General features: G+C 44.1%; 1 protein-coding gene across 1 annotated transcript; it reads left to right on the top strand.

Annotated features, from left to right (window-relative positions):
* The first annotated feature begins 4,002 nt into the window (after positions 1-4,002).
* Positions 4,003-24,519, top strand: LOC106609433 (leucine-rich repeats and immunoglobulin-like domains protein 3). Its single transcript, XM_014208268.2, has 19 exons — positions 4,003-4,488; positions 8,096-8,167; positions 8,287-8,361; positions 14,839-14,973; positions 15,159-15,302; positions 15,654-15,797; positions 16,069-16,212; positions 17,138-17,281; positions 18,960-19,040; positions 19,211-19,282; positions 19,918-19,989; positions 20,239-20,402; positions 20,911-21,249; positions 21,507-21,788; positions 21,984-22,442; positions 22,736-22,897; positions 23,082-23,222; positions 23,321-23,593; positions 23,778-24,519. The coding sequence occupies exons 1-19, from the start codon at positions 4,286-4,288 to the stop codon at positions 23,948-23,950; spliced, it is 3,279 nt and encodes a 1,092-aa protein (XP_014063743.2). The 5' UTR covers positions 4,003-4,285; the 3' UTR covers positions 23,951-24,519.
* Positions 24,520-24,880: the final 361 nt, after the last annotated feature.

The raw sequence follows: 24,880 nt of genomic DNA, 5'->3' as shown, positions 1-24,880 counted from the left end.
CGACCACACTCAATGCCCACGGGTGTCATCTCATTAATTATAAGAGGCATGTATCCCTGACCATGAAATATGCATCAGCACACTGCCCTCTTTATGCCACGTCCCAGTCAGCACAAAGATTATTTTGTTTAGGGGTATCCGACCTGTAATTGGTAAAGGCCACACAATTCAGACCTGAACACAGACCACTTTTGCACCCACTCAGCCACCCATCAACAGAAACCTCACACAGTCATGGGGATAGGAGGCTTGTGTGTGTAACCTTGACAACGGCCACTCTGTTCTGACACTTGCCTGTGGTAGAGAGTCAATGAGCCGAGGAGTCTGGGAAAAGTGATGTTGTTTGTGCATTTTGGTAGTCAAGACTTTTGAGGTGAGACGAGGTCTCATAAACCTGGTATGTGTCTAGATGTGTGTCTAGATGCTCCACATTCCAATGGCTGGTTTCACTCTCAGAAGCATGATGCATCAGTTTTCAGTTAGAATCTCATTTGCTAAAGATCCGTTTTCAATGTGACACAAACATATGCAGTCACATTTTAGTCACTCAGTCACATTATGAGGTGAAACTGTTTCTAAAATGTTTTATTTTCCCATGACTGTTTTTAACTGCTGTTTATTATATTTCCATTGGATGCTGTCTATCAACTATTTTCTATGTCCTCCCCCAACCCAAATTAAAGTTTTATCAAGTGCAACTGTGTCTGACATTTTAGATGGAGTAGACTGCAGGTTTATACAGACACAGTACCTCATTCTGACTCTGGGTAAAGAAATATGTATAAACAGTGTCTGCCTTCTGTTGCTTGTAAAGAGACCCCTCCCTCCCATGCACGCACACAAACACACACACCCGTCAACCCTCCTCAATGTTTTTACTGGCCAACGTTGATACCTGGAGCTAGGCATGCTGGGTAGACATGTTTTAATTCTGTTACTATTCTGAGTATAATGACTGGCACCTAGCCACTTGGAGGGTCCACCGCCAACCTCTGTACGTGCTTCCGAGGACTTCACCAGGTCTTCAACGCCTTTATTTTCTTACATTCCAGACACTTGTCTTATTAAACCACACTTGATGGACCTGTAGTTCTCATGTAAGAGAAGAGTACCTCAAAGCTATCCTCTGTGTGGGGTGCGGTGGATGTTCCGTGGCCAGCGAAGCATCCATCATCTGGGCGCCAAACAACTCAGCAGCAAAGAAGAGAAAATATGATTTCACCAAGTAGGGAATGCTTTAGCTGGCATGTGTTTTAGCTGAACGAGGGTCCGCTTCAGGGCTTCTCCAGACAGCAGAAAATTGTGCGACTTTGTTGAATGTGTCTCGAATGTTTGTTTGGGAATGTGTCACAATAAATGTCACTCGCATGACACACAGCCAGATTACAAACAAAGTTCTGTCTTTGTAATGTTCTTTTGCTCTCTCACTGGCAGGTGATTTTCATAAAGGTTTGTGGAGACATGCAAAGACATGTATCGGTTCGTGTTCACCCAGTGGTTTTTATGTTAAAGAGTGTGGGTTGGTTGGTTTAACAACTGCTGTTGTTGCTCTCGTCTCCTTGCTCTCAGTCTGAGAGTGAGACCACTGCAGACTGGTGAAGCATGAGGAAGCAATCAACTGATCAGGGATTGGACTTCCTAGGGCCCTTAGGGCATTTCACCCACCATCCAGGCCTGGCTGGCCTACACGCCCCCCCCCTCCCCTCTTTCTCCTAATCCAGAAGGGGTCCCCAGGGACCTAATAAATCACGGCGGTCATGCAGATAGGCATGCCTTTCCACCCCCAAACTCCCACACTGTGATTGTTCCAGAGTGCTATTACTAAGTCAGACGTTCTAGAAAATGTGCGGTTGTCTGTGGATTTAGTCCAATTCAATGTATTGGAATGAAGTGTTGAAGACTGTTTTTGCTGCTGGTAAAATAACAGATAACACATAGACACAGAACAACAATACTTTTGTTGTCATTATTTGAGCATTGGCTATAACAGATTGATGAAAAACAACTACTGGTTCTAGATAAAGGACCGTTTTTTTTCAGGTTATTACATACTTGTTCAATACTGATCACAAATAAACTTTTACAGATGATTGAAACCGAGTTGAGTCTCTAATGATATGTTAAAGGGGACAATAATTCTATCTAGTTCTAGTACAATCCAATAATTATCGTTGATCAATCGTTTTTAATGGAAAACTTGACTATGCATTGGATTGACTGGTATGATTGGTATACCAATACTGTCTTATCTATGCTTCTCACATTCTAAATTGCCAACACACCATGTTGGTGTTTTAGATGTATATCCTATCTTATTCAAGGTGCATACCTTAACACCTTACAAAAAGAGACTCACTTAAATTGCAGCATTTATTTTGTGCAATTTGACTGCAAACTATTCAGAATATAAGCACCTTACATAATGGCAACCCACACCTCTAATGTGCCTTAGACATTTATGAATTTGGAGTATGTCTCCATACTCCATAATAATAATTAACAGGACAGTCCAAGAAGATAGCTCCTAATTTGTTGCTGAAGTTTTAGCACAGAATAAAATAATGAAGTTGCTCTCTGGCTGTACTGGCGGCAATGAGAATTGATTCTCCTGTGTCCCAGTTTGCTTGTATTCGGATTCTAGAGGCCAATTTCATTTTCAATTGACCAGGTGACCCATTTTGAATACAAATGACTAAGCTAATTGGGGCAACTGGGCCGAAGGACAAGTCTCACACCTTGCCGTTTCAATTATTGATGCAATAAAGCAGTCAAGAGACTGCTTAAAGACAACAATACACATGCCTCAACTTAATGACCTTCGTTGTGAGATGGAGAGGAAAAGCTAATACAATGTATTTTCCAAACAAGAGGTACTTTGGGGAAAAAGGACAGATTGAGCCCGCTTGGGATAGCCAGAGGATGTGCAATTTTCGGAGAAATTGGGGTGAGTTTTTTTTTTGTAATTGGGCAAAAATGGGGGAGGAAATAGAGTCAGTTATGCTGCAAGCAATCAGGACTTATTTGAAGCATGCATTATTCAGGTTGTTTTGCCTCAAGGATCTCACGGAGTGAACTGCAATTCATGGAAATGTAACCAACTGGTATCAGACCCTAGCCAAAGTACACCTACAGTATGTCCACAGTTACACCTAATAACATGGGAGATTGAATGATAAGCCGAAGAGAAACAACAGAAAAGAGAATTTACAGGAAACTGGTCTTTCACACTCTGCTTACAGAAAGGCTCCATACATTACAATGGGCCATGAAGTGTCATGATGTGTCTTTCACATGGTAATAAATAATGACACAGGAGTTTCTTCAATTCTCATTGTAGTTCTTGTGTGGTTTTTATTCTTACTTTTTTATTTTATGTTCTATTTTCTATTATCTACATTATTATCATTGTTGGAAAGAGCTCTCAAGGTGAGAATTTCACTGTACTGTTTTACAACTGTTGTATTTCACATGGTAATAAGCAAAGAGAGTGGAAAGTAGCCTTCATCTTGCTGATGTAATCATTTATCAGCGATTACACATTGTTAAGCTTTCGCGAATTTACAACCAGTAATAAGTCATAAAAACAAATGACCTTTGGCCATGCATTCGCAAAAACCTTAGTTTTATCTGTGGTAAGACTGTCTTTGACACACACTAGCAAATATTTCTGTGAAATGTCTCCATTAAACAATAAGCAGTCTGTTTGTGTCATCAACATTACGGTGTACACAAAGTTGTGTAAAATTTGAATAAAATTCAACTGGAACAGTTGTAAAATGGTTGCTGGATCGAATCCCCGAACTGACAAGATAAAAATCTGTCGTTCTGCCCCTGAACAAGGCAGTTAACCCACTGTTCCCCGGTAGGCCTTCATTGTAAATAAGAATTTGTTCTTAACTGACTTGCCTAGTTAAATAAAGGTTAAATAAATAAAAAAAGATAGGCCTACTATCCACACTCCCCTCCCGGTGCGCATCACTCCAACAACCAATAGAGAGGCAGGCTGTTGGGAGCCTTGGAAGTAGTGGCTGCTGCGAGGGCAAGGCAAAAAGTAGGCTAGTACAGGCAACAACTTTTACGGAGGTATGGAGAAGTTTAGGTCCCGTAAAAATATTTTACATGTTCGTAGTGTTAAAGGAATACGGACGATGAATTGGATTTAAGGACTAACCTCTGACTAAACCGTACAACATTGTCCTTGGGTTGTAACTTTTACTATATTGGATTTTCTCGCGCTTTTCTCTAAAACTTGGGGAGGACTTGTGTGGCTAAAAGTGTGGCTAAAATGTCCGCATCTATGCAGCCTCTCAACGCTGCGATGTATGCGGTCGTTTTCTTACTGTTTTCCCGAATAGAAGTTATACTTGGATATAATGAAAACACAAGGACGTGTCCGTCTCCATGCACATGTTTTGGAGACCTGTTGGACTGCAGTCGGTTGAAAAGGCTTGGAATTCCTGAAAATCTTCCCGAATGGACCGTACAGTTGTAAGTCAATTTAGAGAGCTTTTGTTGACTTGCCATTTTATCTTCACTACCCATGTATACGAACAGCTATCTTAATTACTTTTCACACCTGTTTGAAATGAGTAATTTGATAGATACAGGTTTTAACATAGTTACAACAAGTGTATGAATGAATACTTGAATAGATAAATTACACATATGCAGAGAATTACGTGATTTCTTACATTGTTGCCAACTTTGTTAAATTGTTGCTTACTGACGATTCGAAGAGAATGAAACCGTTTGAAAACAAAGTTTATTTCCCATCACGTCGACAAGGAAGGGAAATCAGTCCTAAATCCTTACTTTTTAATCCCAAAGATTGTTTTGCAGTTTAGAAAGTATTTCGCAATGACGCAGGATAGGCCATTCCAATTCAGCAGACGCTGTAATCCAGAGCGATTTGATACATTTTTTTACTTTTCCCCGTACTGCTCCTCTGTGGGACTCGAACCCACAACCCCGGCGTTGCAAGCGCCATGTTCTACCAACTGAGCCATAGAGATATTTATTGAATGAAAGTTGTGTTTGTCACATTTAGAATGATATTATTGTTTTCTTAATATTGATTTATGGTGATTTCTAATTCTGAAAGATCTAGTGATATATTGGGTCACTTTACCCCATTGTTTACCATTCCTTAGCAGCATTTGGTGTTATTTCAGATATAGAAAAATACTCTAAACATGAAGGAAATAGGGATTTTGCACTCGACCTATGCTGTAATTTAAATCAAATGTATTTCTTGCAATGTCACGCTGCCTACAATTCTTCCATGTGAATACCTATAGGATATGTGAGCCATACTCCTCAGGAAGAGCAGAGAAGCTCAGTCTTGTGAATAATCAAGCAGGCCGTTTTAGAAGATATAACACAAATGACCTTTGTACATCAATGTCCCATTGTCAGTCTTTCTACACTAGTGAATCATTAGTTGGCCTACCTACTGCACAGAGTTTTTATATTAGGATTTTTCCAATCACCCATTAGGCCCAACAAGACATGCCAACATCAGTAGGCTAGTGAGTTGGTAGTACTGTTTGCTTTTGAGTTTGTTGTTAGTGCAGTGAGGTACAATAATTTGCTAACATTATATAGTTCATGGAAAACTTTCAACGGGCTTTTGGGATTTTGGAGCTATCACAATTTCCATGAACAAAGAGCCTAAAATGCCATCATAAACAATTGATCACAATTCATTTTGACAACTTGTTGAACCTGAAGAGGTTGGTCAACTGTTTTTTTCAGCATGTAAATATCAGGTGACATCATGATAAGGAGCTAATGCAGAATACAGATGTCCATTACAATAGGCCCTAGATGAGACCAACTGCTGAATGACAATTGTTTTCCTTTTGTTTATGAGGTGATACCATCATTGGGCCTTTCCATATTCTGTGAGCTCAGTAGTTCTTCAGGCCCCAGGGCTATTAAGACAATAAATACATAATGTCAAATGAAGTCATAGGCACTCCAGGCCAATCTCCCATGGTAACGCCTCAAATAGTTGTTTAACATGTATTAATAAGCAGATGTTCATAGGTCTGCCTCCCTGGCTTCCATTCAGACTGCACCATGTTGATGTATCCTCACTACTAGCTTGTGTTTTTTCTAGTTCATATTTCACAACACAGCTAGGCTAGTTAGTCCCCTGTTAGAATGTTTGTTTGGCATTTACAAAATGTGTGCTGCCTGCTCTGGAAATGTCACATTGCCAGAAAACACAGGCACAGCCTCGTAACCAAGGCAAGCCGACCAAAAAGGGAGAAAAAAAGTTCCACATGGGGGGAAAATTCTTTGCCCTCCGGCATGCTAATTTACGAGTGTCTCTCCAGCACATCTTAAACTGCCCGGCCCTTTGTTTTCCAGCACCCCATTATTTCTGCTGAATTTGCATCTCCAGAGCCACCGATGGTACTGATTAAGGAGCCACTGTTGGATTAGTTCGTACAAACTCTCTGAAAGAGATAGAAAGTGAGGGAGGGAGGGAGGGAGGGAGGGAGGGAGGGAGGGAGGGAGGGAGGGAGGGAGGGAGGGAGGGAGGGAGGGAGGGAGGGAGGGAGGGAGGGAGGGAGGGAAGGAGGGAATGTGGGAGGGAGAAGCATTTAGTTTGAGCTTCAGATTTCTCAGTGAGTGAGTGAGGGGTACAGATTTTATGATTCAAATGTAGACAAGTTTAAATTCTTCCTAGTTTTTTAGGGTTTATAGCCTGGAATGTAGCATAATATGCATTTGAGGAGGTAAGCACTCTCAGGAGACTCACTCAACATTGCTTTATTACCAGACCATCCCATCCACAGCCAGTTCTCACCTCACTAAAAGCCAATGTGATTGACTATTAGAATAACTTGGCATCATAAAATAACTTTACATTTTCACAGATTTACATGAGCGAGACGGGCTTCAGTGTCTACTGAAATAATCCCAGTTAAAGTGTGATATCAAGCCCTTATGTTATGGCACTTCAGAGATAAGGAGAGAAAGAGCTCTGGATTATAACGTGAGCGCTTTAGCTGGTGGGAAAGGGTATGCCTTTTATCAGCTTGGAAGTCAATGACCTATTTTCCCTTGTGAATCTGTATTAGTCCAAGTGCTTTATAACCACATCAAAGAACCAGCAGGTCTATCTTATCTCATTACTAAGAGGATGGATAGCTTGGTTTCATTCACTCATCAGACACGGATAAATGTGTGGCGCACATTTTCAAGTCTAATAGACACAGGCTAAAGCCTATATAGCTGTACTGATTTAATCTGGTCCACTTCTGGACCTGGATTTCTGAAGGAAGTGTAAGTGTCAGAAACCCTCAGGGTTTATCTGGACATTTTTGATACTACACATCTCCACTTCTCCCATATGGCCCGATTAGTGGAACAGAAACATACAGCTGCGTGTTGGGAAGGGAGAAAAGTTTCAGAGAGAGAAGTAAAACTCTTGGTGAAGAGTTGAAGAAACTATTTGCTGAAGAATAAAACCAGGGCCAGATCTAGAAAAATGGCTTGGAAACTCGCTTTCCCGGCATTGTGAATAGATTACCAGTTGTTAGGTTTTTCCCCTCCCTCCTCTCAGCTCCAGTTGATGGATTCCAGATGGGGGGCAAGCCAAAAAAAGGGTCTGGCACCACAATGTTGATCGTGCGCAGCAGCGTCAATAACTCCACAGCTTTATAACACTCTGGGCCAGGCAGGCTTCTCTAGGCATGTTTTTCACCCCCTCTTAAAAAGGGGAAAAAATTGAATCTCTCCCTTCCATAACTTAGCTGGTTGTCTGTTTTGGCTCTGTGATTCAAGAGCGGATTGGATGCATGAGCTTGTCTGGCTGGATTTTCTCTCAATGTTTTAAAAAAGGCTGCTATGTCAAAACTAGGCCTATAGCTGGTTAGCTTACATTTTTTTGCATACAGTGGTTTGTTTTGAAAATGACTCAGTTGCTTTCTGACATTACTTCAGTCGGAGCTGTATAGGCTAGGCTCACTCAGACAAGTTATGTCTCCTGTTTAAAAACAGAAAGGCCAGTATATGATTGGTTGTGAAGTGAACGGCCCTCCATGTTGTGTAACTTTCCTCTAACAAACGTCCTTTTTCACAGGGACCTGAGCCATAATAAATTGCAGTCGCTCGACAGCACTGTGTTTAGGAAACTGCGGCACCTAAGTGAGATGTAAGTATACTCTGTGTTCTGTACTTCCTAGAGTAAACAACATCAGTCACAAACACTCTCCCTCCACCGCCCCTTCACACCACATGTGACAAACAACCTTTGCGCCTGTGTGTTTACAGAAAGCTAAACAACAATGAATTCGAGACGGTACCTGATTTGGGCCCTCATGCGGCAAACATCACCACCCTCATTCTGTAAGTATTACTTTTGAAACACCCCTCCTACCCACCAATCCACCCATCAGAGTTGTCAGTGCTAGTTAACAATGTAGAGCTGCTAAGCCCTGATCCTCCCTCCTTGGTGGAACCCCTTTTGGCTGAGCTGGTTCCCAGACTGGGTTGTCCCAGGCATGGCAGCCAGTTTGAGACAAGTCAGTCACATGTCTGAAAATAAATGTCATCGTTAAAAATGGAATCGCCAGAGGTGGTTCCAGTGTTTCCATAAGTGCTGATCCAGGATCTGTAAGATTAGAGTTTTCTGTCTGTCCATCTCATTTCCGTTATAGAATCGTCTGTATGAATAGTGTGGTATTTCATCCATCTGGAGGTTGAGTGTTTGTATACACTCCTAGTAGGATGGCCCCAGAACATGATGGAGCAATGTGGGGCTTTCATGTGTTTTCAAAGACAAATAGACCCGTCAGTGTCAGAGGTTTCAAAGGCATTGATTTCAGACTTTTCCCCCGGCACAATGTCTCACAAAATCAATGGATAGGACATTTTCCCCCCACAAGAATGCATCCATCTCAAAAACTAGAAGAGGCATATTCCTCATCAAGCCTGAACTTGACAAGCAGTAACACCAGAGAAAGAAGCCAACAGCTAAAGGGGATTCAGACGTCGGCTATTAGTCAATTTGTCTTCAGACTTTTAGGTGTATCGCCTATGGGCCACAGATGCGGATGGAGGTATTACCTGGAACTATAGCAAAATACAGTACACCAGGGTATGTTTGATTTCCAGTAGGTCTGATGAATTTTTGAACTTGTAAACATTATCGGTCAGACAACATACAGAGGCTTTAGGAGTTGTACAATAGTATTCCCCTCTACTCTCAATTCTCCGCTCAAGATGCATATTTGGTTGATGTTGCTCATTGAAACACATCATGTATGAATTGGAGAACAATTCCAATAGATTTCACCATTGAATGTTCCAAAGTATGTCAGGCAGCCTAGTTGTCATCCTCAATGTGCATTTGGGAATGATCAATTCATACTTTCTTACCACAACGTGTGTTCATTTGTGTCTGTGAGTGCGTGCATAGCATTCCCAGTTGCATTGCTTAGTGTCTACTGGGCAACTAAAATCTCTGAGGGGGGGATTTAAATACAAAATCCCTCTCCCCACTCTTTATTTTTGTTGCTGGTATTGGCATCATTGATGGAGAATATGTGTGTGGTATTTCCTATTGGAAAAAGAACAGAGTTTTGAGAAGCCATCAGATGACTTATTTTTCTGACTGGCGCCTGTAATGAGAAGCAGGGCTGCTGCGTTAGCTGGGGCGGCTCAGGCACACATCAGACTCCATATTAAACAATACACCAGCATCTGACCCAAATGGCTAATACCACAGTAAACACATCATCACAACTAGGACCGCATCAACTACAGTGCTATAACCGATACATAATACACAACGTCTATCTGAAGGGAAACATGGTTAAACGATGAGAGAAAGAGTTATATTGTTGGTTTCGTACAGTGTTTCTAAACACTGATCCTCCAGTACCCCCAACAGTACACATTTTTGTTGTAGCCCTGTACAAACACACCTGATTCTTGCTAATTGAGGGCTTGATGATTAGTTGACCAGTTGAATCAGGTGTGCTTGTCCATGGTTACAATAAAAATGTGTACTGTTGGGGGTACTTGAGGACCAGGTTTGGGAAACACTGGTTTAGTAGATTTTAGGTTATTGCAGTATTGAGTTCCAATGTTTGTTGCCAAAAGCTTTGTAAGCAAGACATCCAGGTATATCTGTCAGCTTAGTTACCCACAGAGCTAACACTTTATAAGAAAGAATGAACTGGTAGATAAGCAGAATATGAAGCTCTTTCCAGTTCCAGCTTAGTTACCTTTTCCATACACAGAGATTCCATCAAACCGTCTTCTCCAAATACCTAATCAGCCCTGGAATCACCAGATAATTTGTAGATCCCACCAAACTCAATGAGAGGTGGTTTCACAGCAATCTGGTTAAAGCCCCCATTCCCTACCATAAATTCCTGGGAAATTATTCAGTTCATTAAGATGATCACGACTCAATTACTACCAGCTGCAGGGTTATTGCCGTTTGTTTCTACTCTGGGCTGTGGGGTCAAGGAAGTTGACGAGAGCTGCCGCTATGTCTGCCTGGCTGTTTGAATAAGTGGCATTTGATACCCCGGGTGTCACGCCCTGACCATAGAGAGTCCTTGTTTCTCTATGGTGTAGTAGGTCAGGGCGTGACGCAGGGGTGTTCTAGTTAAAAATTTGTATGTTGGTGTTTTGGTTTGGTTCCCAATTAGAGGCAGCTGGTAATCGTTGCCTCCAATTGGGGATCATATTTAAGTAGCTATTTTTCCCACCTGTGTTTGTGGGATATTATTTTGTGTTTGTGCATGTGCACCACGTAGTCACAGTTCATTGTTCGTTTATTGTTTTGTTTTGCTGAAGTTTCACTTGATATTAAAGATGTGGAACTCTACGTACGCTGCGCCTTGGTCCAGTTCTTACGACAACCGTGACACCGGGACTTTTTTCCCCCCATACTCCCCTCCCAGGCCAGAGTAATGAAGGAAGGGGAAGAAAATCTCCAGTATGTGCGAATGGAAGGAAAAAAATCAGACTGTACTAAATAGAGAAGAAAAGGGGGGTTCAGGATTAGGAAGCCTCCGTTGTTGATTCAATGTCATTGCGTTATTAAAAAGTGGAGTGTTGCTGCCTTTGGGGTAACTTGTTTGTGCATGTGTGTATCTGTTTGACAGCTGCTTCTGCTGTTTAGCTATAATTTATGTGGATTTTTTTATTCTTTAATTCAAAAAGGAACATTTCTGTTGCAGCGTCACCTGTCTATAATCGTCTCACACTGTGGTCTTGTTTATGTAGGTCATATTTCTTCAGATAAACAAATTCAGTGTGAAGGCAACACAGTCCAAAAATATGGAGTAGATTTGCTCAAACTGCCAAATTAGACACAAGTGTAAATCAAATTGAGATGTGCTGCTGTGTGGTCTTATTTTTTTGAATGTTTGCTTTTTTTGACTGATATCAATCAAATTCCTTAGAGTACACTTTAATGAGTCTGGCAGCACATTTCAGCTGATCTAGGATCAGCTTACCATTAATGTAGGGTACACCGCCTTCTATTCAAATAGTTATTAAGTTGTCTACTATACCCAAAGGCTTGGAGTTTCCTCAAGTTGGGACACATGCATGTGCTACCTGCTTAATTTCATGAATAAACAAAGCACAGTTTGATAGATGCTTTAAATTCCCCTGGTCATACATTTCAATGTGTGTTAAAATGAGAAGTTAAAACCTGACGAGACCCAAACAAGAATGACAGGCAGGTCTTGAAACTATTAACATAACGGTGCATAGTAACCTTATTTGCGAGAAAATTGGTTAAACAAATTTGAAGTGTGTGCCGTCCAAATGGACAATGCCCCCGCTTGTTTGTCCGTGGAGTTGGTCCGTGGAGTTGGCCCGACGGGTGGAGATCAACAGATAAGCACATGGAACTCTCCGGTACACAGCGTTTAGGTTGGCCTTTCAAAAGATCTCATTAGATCTCTGGGCAGATGTAGGGGAGTAGAGAGAGATGGAGAGAAACTGATTTGTTGAATGGACCGTAGCCAAGTTCTCCTTCACATCTCTCCCTGTAGGCCTCAACTGCACAGTCTCAGTTGATATCACAGTTCTCATCTGCCACAATGTTTAAGGTTAGAGTTGGCTGGGTGTTGAGATTCTGTAGTATGTTGTACTTACAGGTTAATACAACAGGATTCAATGATTTGCTCAGTGGTCTCTGAGATTCAAGCAAGTGAAGCCATTACAGTTCCTGTAGGTCCTCACCTAGCCTATCTCCCTGTCTATCTGGAGAGGGCTGGCCTCTGCTGTGTGTAGTCCATGTTTTACCAGATGGTCTTGACCACATCCTTCAAAATAGGGGTCCTCATGGGGGTTATAAAAGGCGTTGACTTGTGTGGTCTCTGATTCGGACACATTTCAGTTGAAGGCATTCAGTTGTACAACTGACTAGGTATCCCCCTTTCCCTTTCTTTGTACTTCCCATGACATTACTTTTTTATGGATTCTCATGCTCCATATGGGTCATGTCAAGTTTTCAAAGCCATATGAGAGGCTCATTTGTAGCAGCACACTGGGTTCAAGTGGGAAGTGTGTCAGGGAGTAAGCATTAACAACATCAGCTTGGGACACCATGTTGTATTTGGGGTTTTCTCCGATGGAGGGGCTGCTCATTCTCCACAACTTAGCTGAGGGTTAGCATCACATGCAGCTAAACGGAATCCTTGATGTATCTGGCCCATTTGCACTCAAGCTAAAAAGGTTTGTTCATATATGAGTTGTCTGGTCGTGGAGTCTAGGCTTCAGGGTGATGCTCCACAGCTGGCCAGATGTTTACTGTGGGGGGAAGGGAGAGGGTGTTGGGGTACAAAGACCAGGGACTCATCATCATCATCATCACCAACACATCAGACCTCCCTCCAGCTGACAGGCCCCAGGGTCAGTCCGTCTTTTGTAGAGGAACATGGACTGAGCAGCCAGCGTTGACAGTTGCTTTCCAACCGCCCCCTCGCCTGAAAATATATTGAAGTCCGGGGCTCCACAAAACTGGAAATACAGGTTCTTTCTTTCTTTTTTTCCTCGCAGCCCCTCTTCTCTTCTCTCAGCGACCAGTCAGGGGAACATGTAAACCCAGGCCCAGGTGGTGTGTGCCCCTTTTGTTTGGGACCACAGAGGCCGTGGTGCGTGGAAAGTCCTTTGCAAATCTGCACACAAAAGGCTGTCTTGTACCGTTTCTACTGCGGGTGGTGTGCTGCACTGCACCTAGCTCAGCTTGTGGCTGTTGCCTAAATTGTGTTATTATTTAAAAAAATAAATTGAAATAAAAACATTTTTAGGCAGTGACTGAGTGTTTAAAATGAAAAAAAGAGGGGATTGGGTTTCAGCCTCCCAGAACCTACCCTCTACCCCCACCCTCAGCCCCACAGTCTTACCGTTGGTTGGCATAGAACCAAGCTTCGAGTCTTGGCCTTGCCGGAGGCTAGGCAGAGGGACGTGCTGTGGCAGGTTCTACCCCTACGTGCCCCAGACACCCCATCAGCCTCTCCTCCCTGGGCCTCTATCCATATATCCTCCTGGTGCTGCCTTTGTTCCAGGTTGGACTGACTGACAGACACACTCGTCTGTTTTCCTCTGTATGTTTTGGTGGTAAGGCTGCCAAGGGGTGTCACTGTCTCAACGTGGGGAGCCTAGTCATAAGAGAGGTATGGATGGCAGATTTAGGGAAATGTGTGGAAAATGACTGCTCCGTCCAAGTCAAAGATCACACTTTCTGAGGCTTTATGATGGACTGAGAAGCTATGTTGCCACTGTGCTCAATTTCTCGCTTGATTGTATCTTCAGTGCTTTTTTAGTCTCGCTTTGGCCAGGCGTACAGCGCAGCTGAGCCAGTTTGAGACTTGGTGTCTGGCTCTTGACTAGTGCTGGTTCAGTGTGTTCGTTTCATTGTTGTTTTCTTATTGGCAGCTTCTTGAAGGGTACTAGTGTTCACATAAACTAGTACTTCTCAGCCATGTCAATGTTCATCCATTTCTCCGAAGGGCTGTATGTTGACGTGTGCATTGCATGCATGCACAGTTTAGGGAAAACGCTAACATTCACTTAGGTCAGTATAAGGAAAATGTTCCAAAAATATGTATCATAAAGAAGATAAAATGAAGAACTGATGCGTTAATACAAGTTATAATTTTGGGGGGTGTTGTTGTTATGTTAGCCTTGCAATTAATACTGAAATGGGGCCTGCAGTCTGGTGTATTAGAGGGAATTCCTACTCTTTTCCCTCACTCTCCCTTTCCCTCGCTCTCTCTTTCTCTACCCGTTGAGGCCCATACACAAAGACGGCTCTGTACAGACACTGTTTATAACTAAGCAGTCCCTGCACTGCAATTTAGGAGGCGTGCAGCTCAGGAAATTGCCAGCCTCTGCTGAGGCATGCTTTAACTGAGGGAATGGTATTCATCAGCCAAGTAATTGGCAGGTTATTTTTTTAAATACCTTGTTAGTAATTACCTTATAAACAAAATAACACAGCACTAAACCAAACGGCTGTTTTGACCTTTTGAGATGAGTAGTGACATTGGTTAGCCCAAGTATTGCCCCGTCCTCCCCCCTTTCCTAGACAACGGTGTTATTTTTCATGGTTCAGGGAGAGACTCAATGTTCTAGGACAAATGTCTAATATTAACATCATAATAATGGTAAAACAGGGGTGGCGAGGGTCAAGGGCAACACTCGGGTGAGGTTGGCCATTTTTTGAATACCACCCGCTAATTGACTGCTCTGAGCGTTTGTATGTCTGGAAACGTTAGACTGGTGACCCGCGTTGTTAAAATACACTGTATTTTCTATCGTTCATTGGAGCCGTTCTATCTGTGTTTTCAGAGCAAACAACAGGATCACGCAGATCTCTCTGGAGCAGCTGAGGCCCCTGCAACGCCTGGAGACCCTGGACCTCAGCAATAACAGCATAGTGGATATCAAGGCTGACTCCTTCCCTGCGCTGCCTCTCAAGAACCTGTGAGTCCGTCCGTTTGGACTGTTTAACTAAAATGCATGGTTAAACTCCGTACAAGAATACTATATAAGTGTTTGGATCAAATAGTAACATTTTGGTGGAAGTACAACAATGTTTGGTCGTTTTTTTTCCTCTTTGGAATGAATTATGTGATCAATATCTCATTATGTATTTTCTTCTCCTCTAGTATCATGAACAACAATCGCATTTCCACCCTGGAGACGGGCTGTTTTGTCAACCTGTCCAGCACTCTGCAGATCCTCAGGCTGAACCGCAACCGCCTCTCCACCATCCCTGCCAAGATCTTCCAGCTCCCCAACCTCCAGCACCTGTAAGTCACAATTGCACTTTGAGCGCTGTTGGGGTTGACCACAAACTATACTATGACTGCTCTTTGAACGGTTGTGTAACAGTCCACGACGTTTCACTACTCTTTGATGTTTCTCTGACTGCTCTGTGAACTTCCTGAAAACGCTTTGTGACTGCACTCATTGACAGTGTGTTGACATCTTCAGCCACTCTTTGACCACTCTTCCAACAGTCATTGACATCTTCTTGGCTTCTCTTGGATGAATTAGATTCCTTTTTAGCCTCACTTCTTGAGCTGAGTGAACTCTTAATCCATCCCTGCATATATGATGCTGCGGTTCTCTTACGGTCTGGTTGTGGTCCAACCTTGCAGGGAGCTGAACAGGAATCGGGTGCGCAGGGTGGAGGGCCTGACGTTCCACGGTCTGCACGCGCTGCGCTCGCTGAAGATCCAGAGGAACGGTATCAGCCGCCTGATGGACGGAGCCTTCTGGGGCCTCAGTAACATGGAGGTCCTGTAAGTAACTGTCCTCTGTGACAAGAAAATGTGTCTTCCTTTACTAGTGTACATTGGTGGATTTAACAGCATATGTCTGGGTGCAAGTGTCTGCATACTATCTTTGGATACATATTTGTAGCCATATGTCTAGACAACGATAGTTGACTATAGCCTATACAGTGTGGTATCAGTCCAGGCTAGCATACGTCTTCATCTCTGTCTGTGTGTGTCTATATGTCTATATGTTGATGACTGACCTCTGTTTGTATGTCTCTGTGTGTCCCTGCAGGCAGCTGGACTACAACAACCTGACGGAGGTGAGTAAGGGCTGGCTGTACGGCCTGCTGACTCTGCAGCAGCTCCACCTGGGCCACAACGCCATCAGCCGGATCCGGCCCGACGCCTGGGAGTTCTGCCAGAAACTCAGCGAGCTGTGAGTGACCCTTTTTTCTTCTTCTTCTCCCTCCCTCTCTTTTTCCCTCTCACTTTCTCTCCTACTCACACTGTGAACTCCCAACACCTCTCTCTTTCTCTCTCTCCCTTGCTCTCGCCCACCTTCCTCACAGTCTCCAACTCTCCACTCCCCGCCTCTCTTCCTCCACCCCTAGTGCTCAGTGCCAACACCAATGCATGTCTCCTGACAAAGTATTACTCCCCCACTTCACCGCCGCCACTATAGCCCCCTTCCTTTAATGCCTCGCCACGTCTATAGGGGAGAAAGGGGGGAGAAGGAGGGAGGGATTTCACAACCAGAGTGTCTGCAGCGACATATTGTTTCCTTTGTTGTTAACGTTGTTTATGGCACCGGCCAATTTTCTAATTCCGCCATGTTTTTTTTGTTTCTGAAAGGGGAGTTGTTTTTTGACATTTCTCTTATCAAGTGAACCTGAGAGTTAACCAAATTGGCAGTTGACTGATCTTTTTTCCCCTTCTAAATAGCCTTCTTCCTGGTTTGTTTGTTTTTTTCGTCTGATGTTTGCGTTTGAGGATTTTCTAGTACAAAGTTAATACTTTTTATTCTGTCTGCATACGGTTAAACAAAGTAGTCCAGCGGTGCAAGGTACGATCTAAATTTCAAAACTTAGTTTAAACTAGTCTATAACCAAAAGGTCTTTTACTGGATATGCCTTGATAATAATTAGATAACAGGTTTTAGTAGTGGTTATTAATGCTTATTACAAAGTACTTATTAGTAATTCACAGACTTATCTGGCTTATCTGGCTAGATTTGGTGCACGTTCCTAGTGATCTGAGGCCAGTTTATCCTCTACCTCAACTGTTTATTTCTACACCCCTTCCATTTGCCCTGGGTCTATGAACTGTGTGATGCTGATGCTCCTTCTCTCTCCACCCGACAGGGACATCTCGTCCAACCACTTGACAAGACTGGAGGAGTCCAGCTTTGTGGGCCTCAGCCTGCTTGACGAACTCCACATCGGGAACAATCGTGTGAGCTTCATCGCAGACGGAGCCTTCCGAGGACTCTCCCACCTACAGATGCTGTAAGTTTGAATAAGGATGACTAAACTCAATTTCAGTGAATTACTTGTCAGAGATGACAGCTCTATTGTATAATGGTGCCGAAGCATTAAATGATTATTTTCAACGTCCCACTGGCAGTGAGTGCATTAGCCATGGTTAATATCACTAATCCTGGTTCTTACTTTCCCCTAATGTTGTTTGAGAAGCCTCAAGGCTCATGAGAGTTTAGGGATGAACTTGATTTAAACTCATCAGTGACATGGTTATAACAGTCATCAGTCTACACTGTTTTTAAAATATATATTTGACCCCTTTTGGTAGTTACAGTCTTGTCCCATTGCTGCAACTCCCGCACCTCGGGAGAGGTGAAGGTCGAGGGCCTGCCGCCCACGAAAAATGACCCCGCTAAGCCACACTGCTTCTTGACACACTGCTCGCTTAAGCCAGCCGCACCAATGTGTCGGAGGAAACACCGTACAGCTGGCGACCGAAATCAGCATACATGCGCCCAGCCCGCCACAAGGAATCGCTAGAACGCAATGGGACAAGGACATCCTAACCTTCACGCCGCTGGGCCAATTGTGCGCTTCCTCATGGGTCTCATGGGATCGAACCCGGGTCTGTAGTGATGCCTCGCCTTAGACTGCTACTCCACTCGGGAGGCCTCATCAGCCTACACTTTATCATTGCTTTGTGTTCTATAAGAGAAGCCCTATCTCACATCTATGAGAGTACATTATCTGCTAGCTAACTTCTCAGATGCTGCCTGCTTGTTGGATTTCGCTCCCTGTCCCTCTCCACACTCATCGAGGCGTGAGTGGAAATATTCTGCCTTGTTTGTTTTCGGTATGTGAAATAGCTGAACGTACTGCCTGTGGTTTCCCCCCACACATAAAAACCTCAACAAGCCAGCAGAGTGAGACTGAGTCCACCGCTCCATCCCCCCATCTCCAGACCGGCTCCATAACATTGCCCCTGGTCCCTCTCTTAAATGGAACCAAATGTTAACTGTGCGTGAAAGGTCAGCAGAGGGCAGGTGTGTAGGTAGGTGGACGGGGAGTTGGGGTGGCTTAGAGGGCTTTACCCCCCCAGCCCCTCTCCACAACCCACTCCTCTACCCCCTCCACCCCTCCTCAACCCCAATCATTTGTAACCAGGCATGCAGAGGAGGAAACTAGCTGTTTGAAAGTATTTAAAGAGACTTGAGAGAGAAGGAACGGGGGAAGGGTGAAGAGGTCCCACAAATCTCTAACAGACATGAGGTACTGCTGTGTGCACATGACATTCAGTTAGTTTGAAAGATACTTTTTCAAAACCCTTTGATATTTAGTTAAAACATTTTTTCCCCCCAGCCATTAAACTCATTACTAAAAACGTATAATTTTTCACTAAATTTAGTAGCACCGACGTGTGGGTTTGAGTTCCTCCCTGTTAAACACGTTGCATTGCATGTGAAGCAGTATTATGCTGCGAGACACAGAGAAACCATCACAAAAATTTAAAAAAACCCAAAGTTAACGAGAAACATCCTCTAGTGATGGGACCACTTTGAATACAAATGTAAAGCCTTTGACTTCTTTCTCGTCCTTCAGACGAAACGCAAAGCCGCACCAAGGTTTGTGAAGACTATAATAAGTGCAGTTGTTTTCTGGGTGTGGATTTTTACAGTGTGGTTTGTCTTTGTTTCTCTGGAAATAGAGATCTGCAGAACAACGAAATCTCCTGGACCATTGAAGACATGAACGGACCATTTTCTGCTCTGGACAAACTGAGGAAACTGTAAGTAGGCTTGACTTTGCCATGGCGTTGTCTTCTACCTGTTGGTTTCCAGAAGATAGATTAGGAACTATAAAATGGACCATGGGAACGGATTTTAACTGGAAGTATTTGCTTCTTATCATAAAATAAATAGCTGTATTTGAATGAAAACTCAAATATACTTTTCTCAGGTTCCTTCAAGGAAATCAAATCCGCTCGGTGACCAAGAAATCGTTCTCTGGTCTGGACACACTGGAGCACCTGTGAGTTGACCTTCAAATCAATATCCTCATACGTCTGTCTCAACTGTGCTAAAGCTGTTAACTAAATATGGGAGAATCCATAACCATGAGAAACAACGCCTGTTAGTGAGAACCACACAACCTTATTGTCTCTGCTTCTTGTCCATACTTTGATGAAAAACAGAGCTGTCTGGTATTCACCACCTCCATATGTGGGGAGACTATTGATCACTAACTGCTTAGGCATGGCGAGAGGAGTGTGTGTGTGTGTGTGTGTGCGCCTGTGTGTTCGTGCTCATGTGTGCAGCTTTCTGTGTACAAGTGTGTGTGTGTGTGTGTGTGTGTGTGTGTATGTGCACATCTGTGTGTGTATTTCTATCTGTGAAACAGCTGCATTTGATTGTAATTAACTTTTTTCCCCAGTCGTGTCTGAGCTCAAAGGAGCTGAAGTCGGGCCCCTCTTGATTAACAAAGCACTGTGCTGCCCAGATTCTATTGTTCTCAAGACCTTTTCTTCCCTCTCTCTCTCTGATTATTGAAGTGTTAGCAGTCTTCCTCCAGATAGACCTAGACAGAGGGGAAAGTTTGCCATCTTTCTGTGTACATTCCCATGGTTCTGATCCATCCGTTCTTCCCTCTTTCCCCCTCCTCCTCAGAGATTTGAGTAACAATGCGATCATGTCAGTCCAAGGGAACGCCTTTGTGCAGATGAAGAAGCTTGAAGAACTGTAAGTATCTCTGGGTTCAGTCACACTGTATTCATATTCTGCAATGCCAATAGACCAGAGTCACTGTTCTGGACTAACTGAGGAAAGGAAAGAATCTTTCATAGACAATTACTTCAAAAGCACCTATACTGATAAAAGTGATTATCTTAAAATGTAACAACTATAACATTTCGCAAGTATTATGGATCATCTTTGTGCTGGGTCTCTCTTGTGATTCCTGGCTCAAATGCAGTACCTTCTCCCCCCCAGGCACCTGAACACATCCAGCCTGCTGTGTGACTGCCAGCTCAAGTGGTTTCCTCTGTGGGTGGCAGAGCAGACCTTCCTGCCCTACGTGAACGCCAGCTGTGCCCATCCCCTGATGCTGAAGGGCAAGAGTGTGTTCACCGTCAGACAGGAGGACTTTGTGTGTGGTGAGTGTGACAGACACACACACACACACACACTCACAAACCTCTTAATGTAGCCCTTGTTAAAAACAACCATTTAGCCGTGACAGGTTTTCCATTTTATGAACTGACCCAGATTGTTCCATATTTTCCTTCAACTCATGGACACTCTGATGGAGCCAGCATTGTAATGGGACCATGTGGAAACTGAGTGAGTTAACAGCTTGGCCGAGTGGAGTCAGAGAGAGCAGGGAGAAAAGAAATCATTGTTGAGGAATTTCTGGGATCAGTTTCTTTAAGTAATGACTACTATTAGAGCTGAGGTGCTTTGCCTTCAGAGCTTTCAACATTTCCCCAATCAGGTAGTTTGAATCTTGGCGGATAAAATAGTATAATTTCCATATTTAAGCTGTTTGTCGACCATCACGGTTTAAACAAAAACTGGTTAGCCTCAAAATGAATGTCAATTTGAGTTTAGCCCCATTCACATCAAATAGAAACGAATGTTTTTCCCCTCTTGTCTTCCAACCAGACGACTTCCCCAAACCTCAGATCACGGTGCAACCTGAGACCCAGTCGGCCATCAAAAGCACCAACGTCACCTTCGTGTGCTCGGCGGCCAGCTCCAGCGACTCACCCATGACCTTTGCCTGGAAGAAGGACAATGAGGTCCTGAATGACGCTGAAATCTACAACCAGGCACACCTCAGAGCCCAGGGGGGAGGCCAAGGCCGTGAAACAGAGGTTACAGAGTACACCACCACACTGCAGCTACGCAGTGTAGAGTTCACCAGCGAGGGGAAGTACCAGTGTGTCATCTCAAACCACTTTGGTTCCTCCTACTCCACCAAGGCCAAGCTCACTGTCAACAGTAAGTTAAATAACCTACTGGTATAGATTTCACTGGTTATTTCAAGAGTTTTGTCTTTCTTAGTATAACGCTCAGCGTGATAAACTATGACGAACCAGTGCACAAGTACACTGCAAATATCAACTTGGAGTGACCTACAAACATATAAGGAATCTCATTATGACTGACATTGCAAAACCTTGTAACTTTGATGTTGCTCTTGAAGTGGTGCTGCCGTTAGATGTCAAATAAAATGTCCACCCCTTTTGTCCCTCCAGTGCTTCCGTCCTTCACCAAGATGCCCATGGACCTGAGTATCCGGGCCGGTGCCACGGCCAGACTGGAGTGTGCCGCCGTGGGTCACCCGTCTCCGCAGATCGCCTGGCAGAAAGACGGAGGTACGGACTTCCCCGCTGCCCGGGAGCGCCGTATGCACGTGATGCCTGAGGACGATGTGTTCTTCATCGTCGATGTGAAGACAGAGGACATCGGGTTGTACAGCTGCACCGCCCAGAATACCGCCGGAGCCATATCAGCTAATGCTACGCTAACTGTGCTAGGTGAGAATTATTCTTTCTATTTTCACCAGCTGTCAAAGAACTTTGCATTTATATGTGGGCGCCGCTTCATTTTGACACAGATCAATTTTATTTTATGGTATTCTATGAGCGTTTTCCCCCACAAATCGACATATAAATCAGGCGTTTTGAGACTGTAAGGCAGCTAACACGCGCCTTTACCCCATTCTCCTCCAGAAACGCCCTCCTTCCTGCGCCCTCTCATGGACCGCACCGTGGCCAAAGGGGAGACTGCGGTCCTCCAGTGCATCGCCGGCGGCAGCCCTTCCCCCAGGCTCAACTGGACCAAAGACGACAGCCCCCTTGTGGTCACAGAGCGCCACTTCTTCGCCGCCGGCAACCAGCTGCTCATAATCGTGGATGCAGCGGAGGGAGACGCCGGGAAGTACACATGCGAGATGTCCAACACGCTGGGCACCCAGCGGGGCAACGTGCGCCTAGCCGTACTGCCCAACCCTAACTGTGACTTTGGGGTGGGCGCCTCGGGAGGCGTAGACTCGGACGAGGACGGCTGGACCACGGTGGGCATCGTCATCATCGCAGTGGTGTGCTGCGTGGTGGGCACCTCGCTGGTCTGGGTGGTCATCATCTACCATACGCGTCGGCGCAACGAGGACTGCAGCGTCACCAACACAGGTGATGAGAGGGTGCCATTTTATTTTGTCAGCACGGGATTGGTTTTGAGGAGTTCAGTACTTGCATGCCCATGTTGCCTCCTCCTTCTAACAGAAAATAACATTTTTGATGGAGCTTGAGTTTTGGGCTCCAGCTCCACATACTTTGGCTGGCATGTTGTTAAAACAACACCTTTTACGAATGCTTTGAAATGAATCAGTGACGACCATTGCCTTGAACAGATTATTATAATTATTGTATTTCTCTATGAAAACATTTCTGAGACTTTTCCCTCCCTGGTGTTTTCCCTGCAGACGAGACCAACCTGCCTGCAGACATCCCCAGCTACCTGTCCTCTCAGGGCACGCTGGCCGACAGACAAGATGGCTACATCCCCTCAGAGAGTGGCAGTGGCAACCACCAGTTCATGGCTTCCTCCATGAGTGGATTCTACATGCAGCCTAAAGACATGAATGGTAGAAGAGGAGCTCTTTCATTGGAAATGCATGGGGACTTTTTATGTCATGAATATATGCATCAGTCAACTGTATTCTGAGCATTTTTCTATGTGTATTGTTTCACCTGAATACATATTGGAATAGTGTAAGTAATTTGAGGCAAGTACCAATGCATTACTAATGTGTCATGTGACTCGTACAGGTCTGTGTCAGCTGGACACGGGAAGTGAAGTGGACATGGAGGCGGCCATAGATCCCCTGCTCTGCCATTACCAAGGACCCATCAGCTCTCTCCTCAGGAGAGGCAACATGTACACCGGAGAACCCTCAGAGGCTTTCACAGGTTGGTGCAACAGATATATATTTTTAAAAATATTGTAGCATAAGAAGTATTTTCCCCTAAATTAAACAATATCATCATGTGTTGCTGTCATACTACAGGCTGTGCTATGGACCAGCGGCCCATCTGCATAGACTCCTACAGTGGCAGCCTGACCAGCTCCAAAAGGAGAGACTACTATCCGTGTGGCGGGGCCCTCCAGGACCCCTTTGACCACGGGAGCCCCAGTGTGCTGATGCAGATGCCCAACAGCAGCAGCTTCCACGGGCCACCCCACCTACAGGGCGAGGGCCCCCCCTCCATGGACGAGGGAGATGGAAGCGAGTACGGCCGACCTCGGGAGACAAGGCTCTCCTCCTCCAATACTTTCATGGGTATGTCTGAGGACATTTCTAAGTTTGGATTTGGGTCAAGTCAAGCACATTTTAAATCCACTCAGAAATGTAATTCACTCAATTAGTAAGTGATTTATTGAATATTCATTTTCTTGACAACTAGCACAACATGTGAATGTCTCAGGCCTTACCCTGTATCTCCCTCCATCTTTCCCTCTGGCAGGAACGTTTGGGAAAGCCCCCCTGGAGGCCTCAACAGGAATTCTATCCCGGATTTGGACCACCGCCACTGGCCCTGCACAACAGCATGATGCTACACGAGAATCCCTACGCAGCCCTGGACACAGACTCGGAACACGAGGAAGACAAGAACAGCGTCCAGTCAAAGAATTCTAAATCGGAATCGGAAAAGAGCGGCAATAATATCTATGAACAACCATATGATCTCAACAGGACTGCTACTAGTCAGCAAGGTCGAGCGAGCACATAGCTGAATATGTGCGTTCAAACAAACTGACATTCCTTTGAGTATTTCTTCGTTATGAGGATGACCAAAAACAATACTACCTCAGTGAATGGACACTGCAAATGTGCAACGCTTGAATGTAAAAGGATAATGCATTGTGCCTACAAAATGCTGAAAAATTATATGAGGAGATATTAACAGTGAGGACTGTTCTTTTTTTTTAAGAAAGAAAAATGGGAAACATCTTCAATTGAAGATAGATATTGAATATATATATACGTTTTTATACAAAGTTTATTATATTTTGTAAATTAAGTGTAAAAGTAGAATCCATTATTTTTGCTGTACTTATTCCTGTAAATGAGTATTTTGTGTTGTGTGAACGACCACGCCTGTTCAGTTATTCTAGCTTTTGTTTTGCTTTGAGTTAAGCACCCCTTTGCACATACCTATACATAATAAAACACCATAACATGTGCTGCTACGTACATTAAAAGTACTGTGACTCTTTCTAATCTTTAAATGGCTGTACCATGCACAGACACCACTGTTCTGTAATGGAGGACAAAGAGAATAGAGGTATAAGAGAGTATTGCTGAATACTGCCGGGAATGAGAAGGGGGGTTGATGTGGCTTTTCCGAGCCGAACCACAGACCGCCAAGGACGGCTTGCGCCTGCCACGAGGCCCCCCACCATGCTCTCCAAATAGAATCCAACAAGTGTATGCTGGGAAAGTGTGTGTGTGTGTGCGTGTACGTTTGGCATTTTTCTGTGTGTGTGGGAAGTTCAGGGCTAGCTTCTTCAGTCTTTGGCTCAGTGTAGACTCAGTACCCTGGAGACAATCGATGGAGGGCCAAAT

Source organism: Salmo salar, chromosome ssa07, assembly GCF_905237065.1.
Source record: "Salmo salar chromosome ssa07, Ssal_v3.1, whole genome shotgun sequence".
In the NCBI taxonomy this organism is placed as follows: Eukaryota; Metazoa; Chordata; class Actinopteri; order Salmoniformes; family Salmonidae; genus Salmo; species Salmo salar.
The sequence above is the reverse complement of the archived record's forward strand: the minus strand, read 5'-3'. Positions and strand labels throughout refer to the sequence as shown.

What these genes read in the sequence shown, in the direction of transcription:
- LOC106609433 (XM_014208268.2), top strand. Translation starts at nt 4,286, where the DNA reads ATGTCCGCATCTATGCAGCCTCTCAACGCTGCGATGTATGCGGTCGTT. An exon ending in CTCAGTAACATGGAGGTCCT is followed by an intron (nt 15,798 to 16,068) that starts GTAAGTAACTGT and finishes GTGTCCCTGCAG; the next exon opens with GCAGCTGGACTACAACAACC. An exon ending in GGCCAAGCTCACTGTCAACA is followed by an intron (nt 21,250 to 21,506) that starts GTAAGTTAAATA and finishes TTGTCCCTCCAG; the next exon opens with TGCTTCCGTCCTTCACCAAG.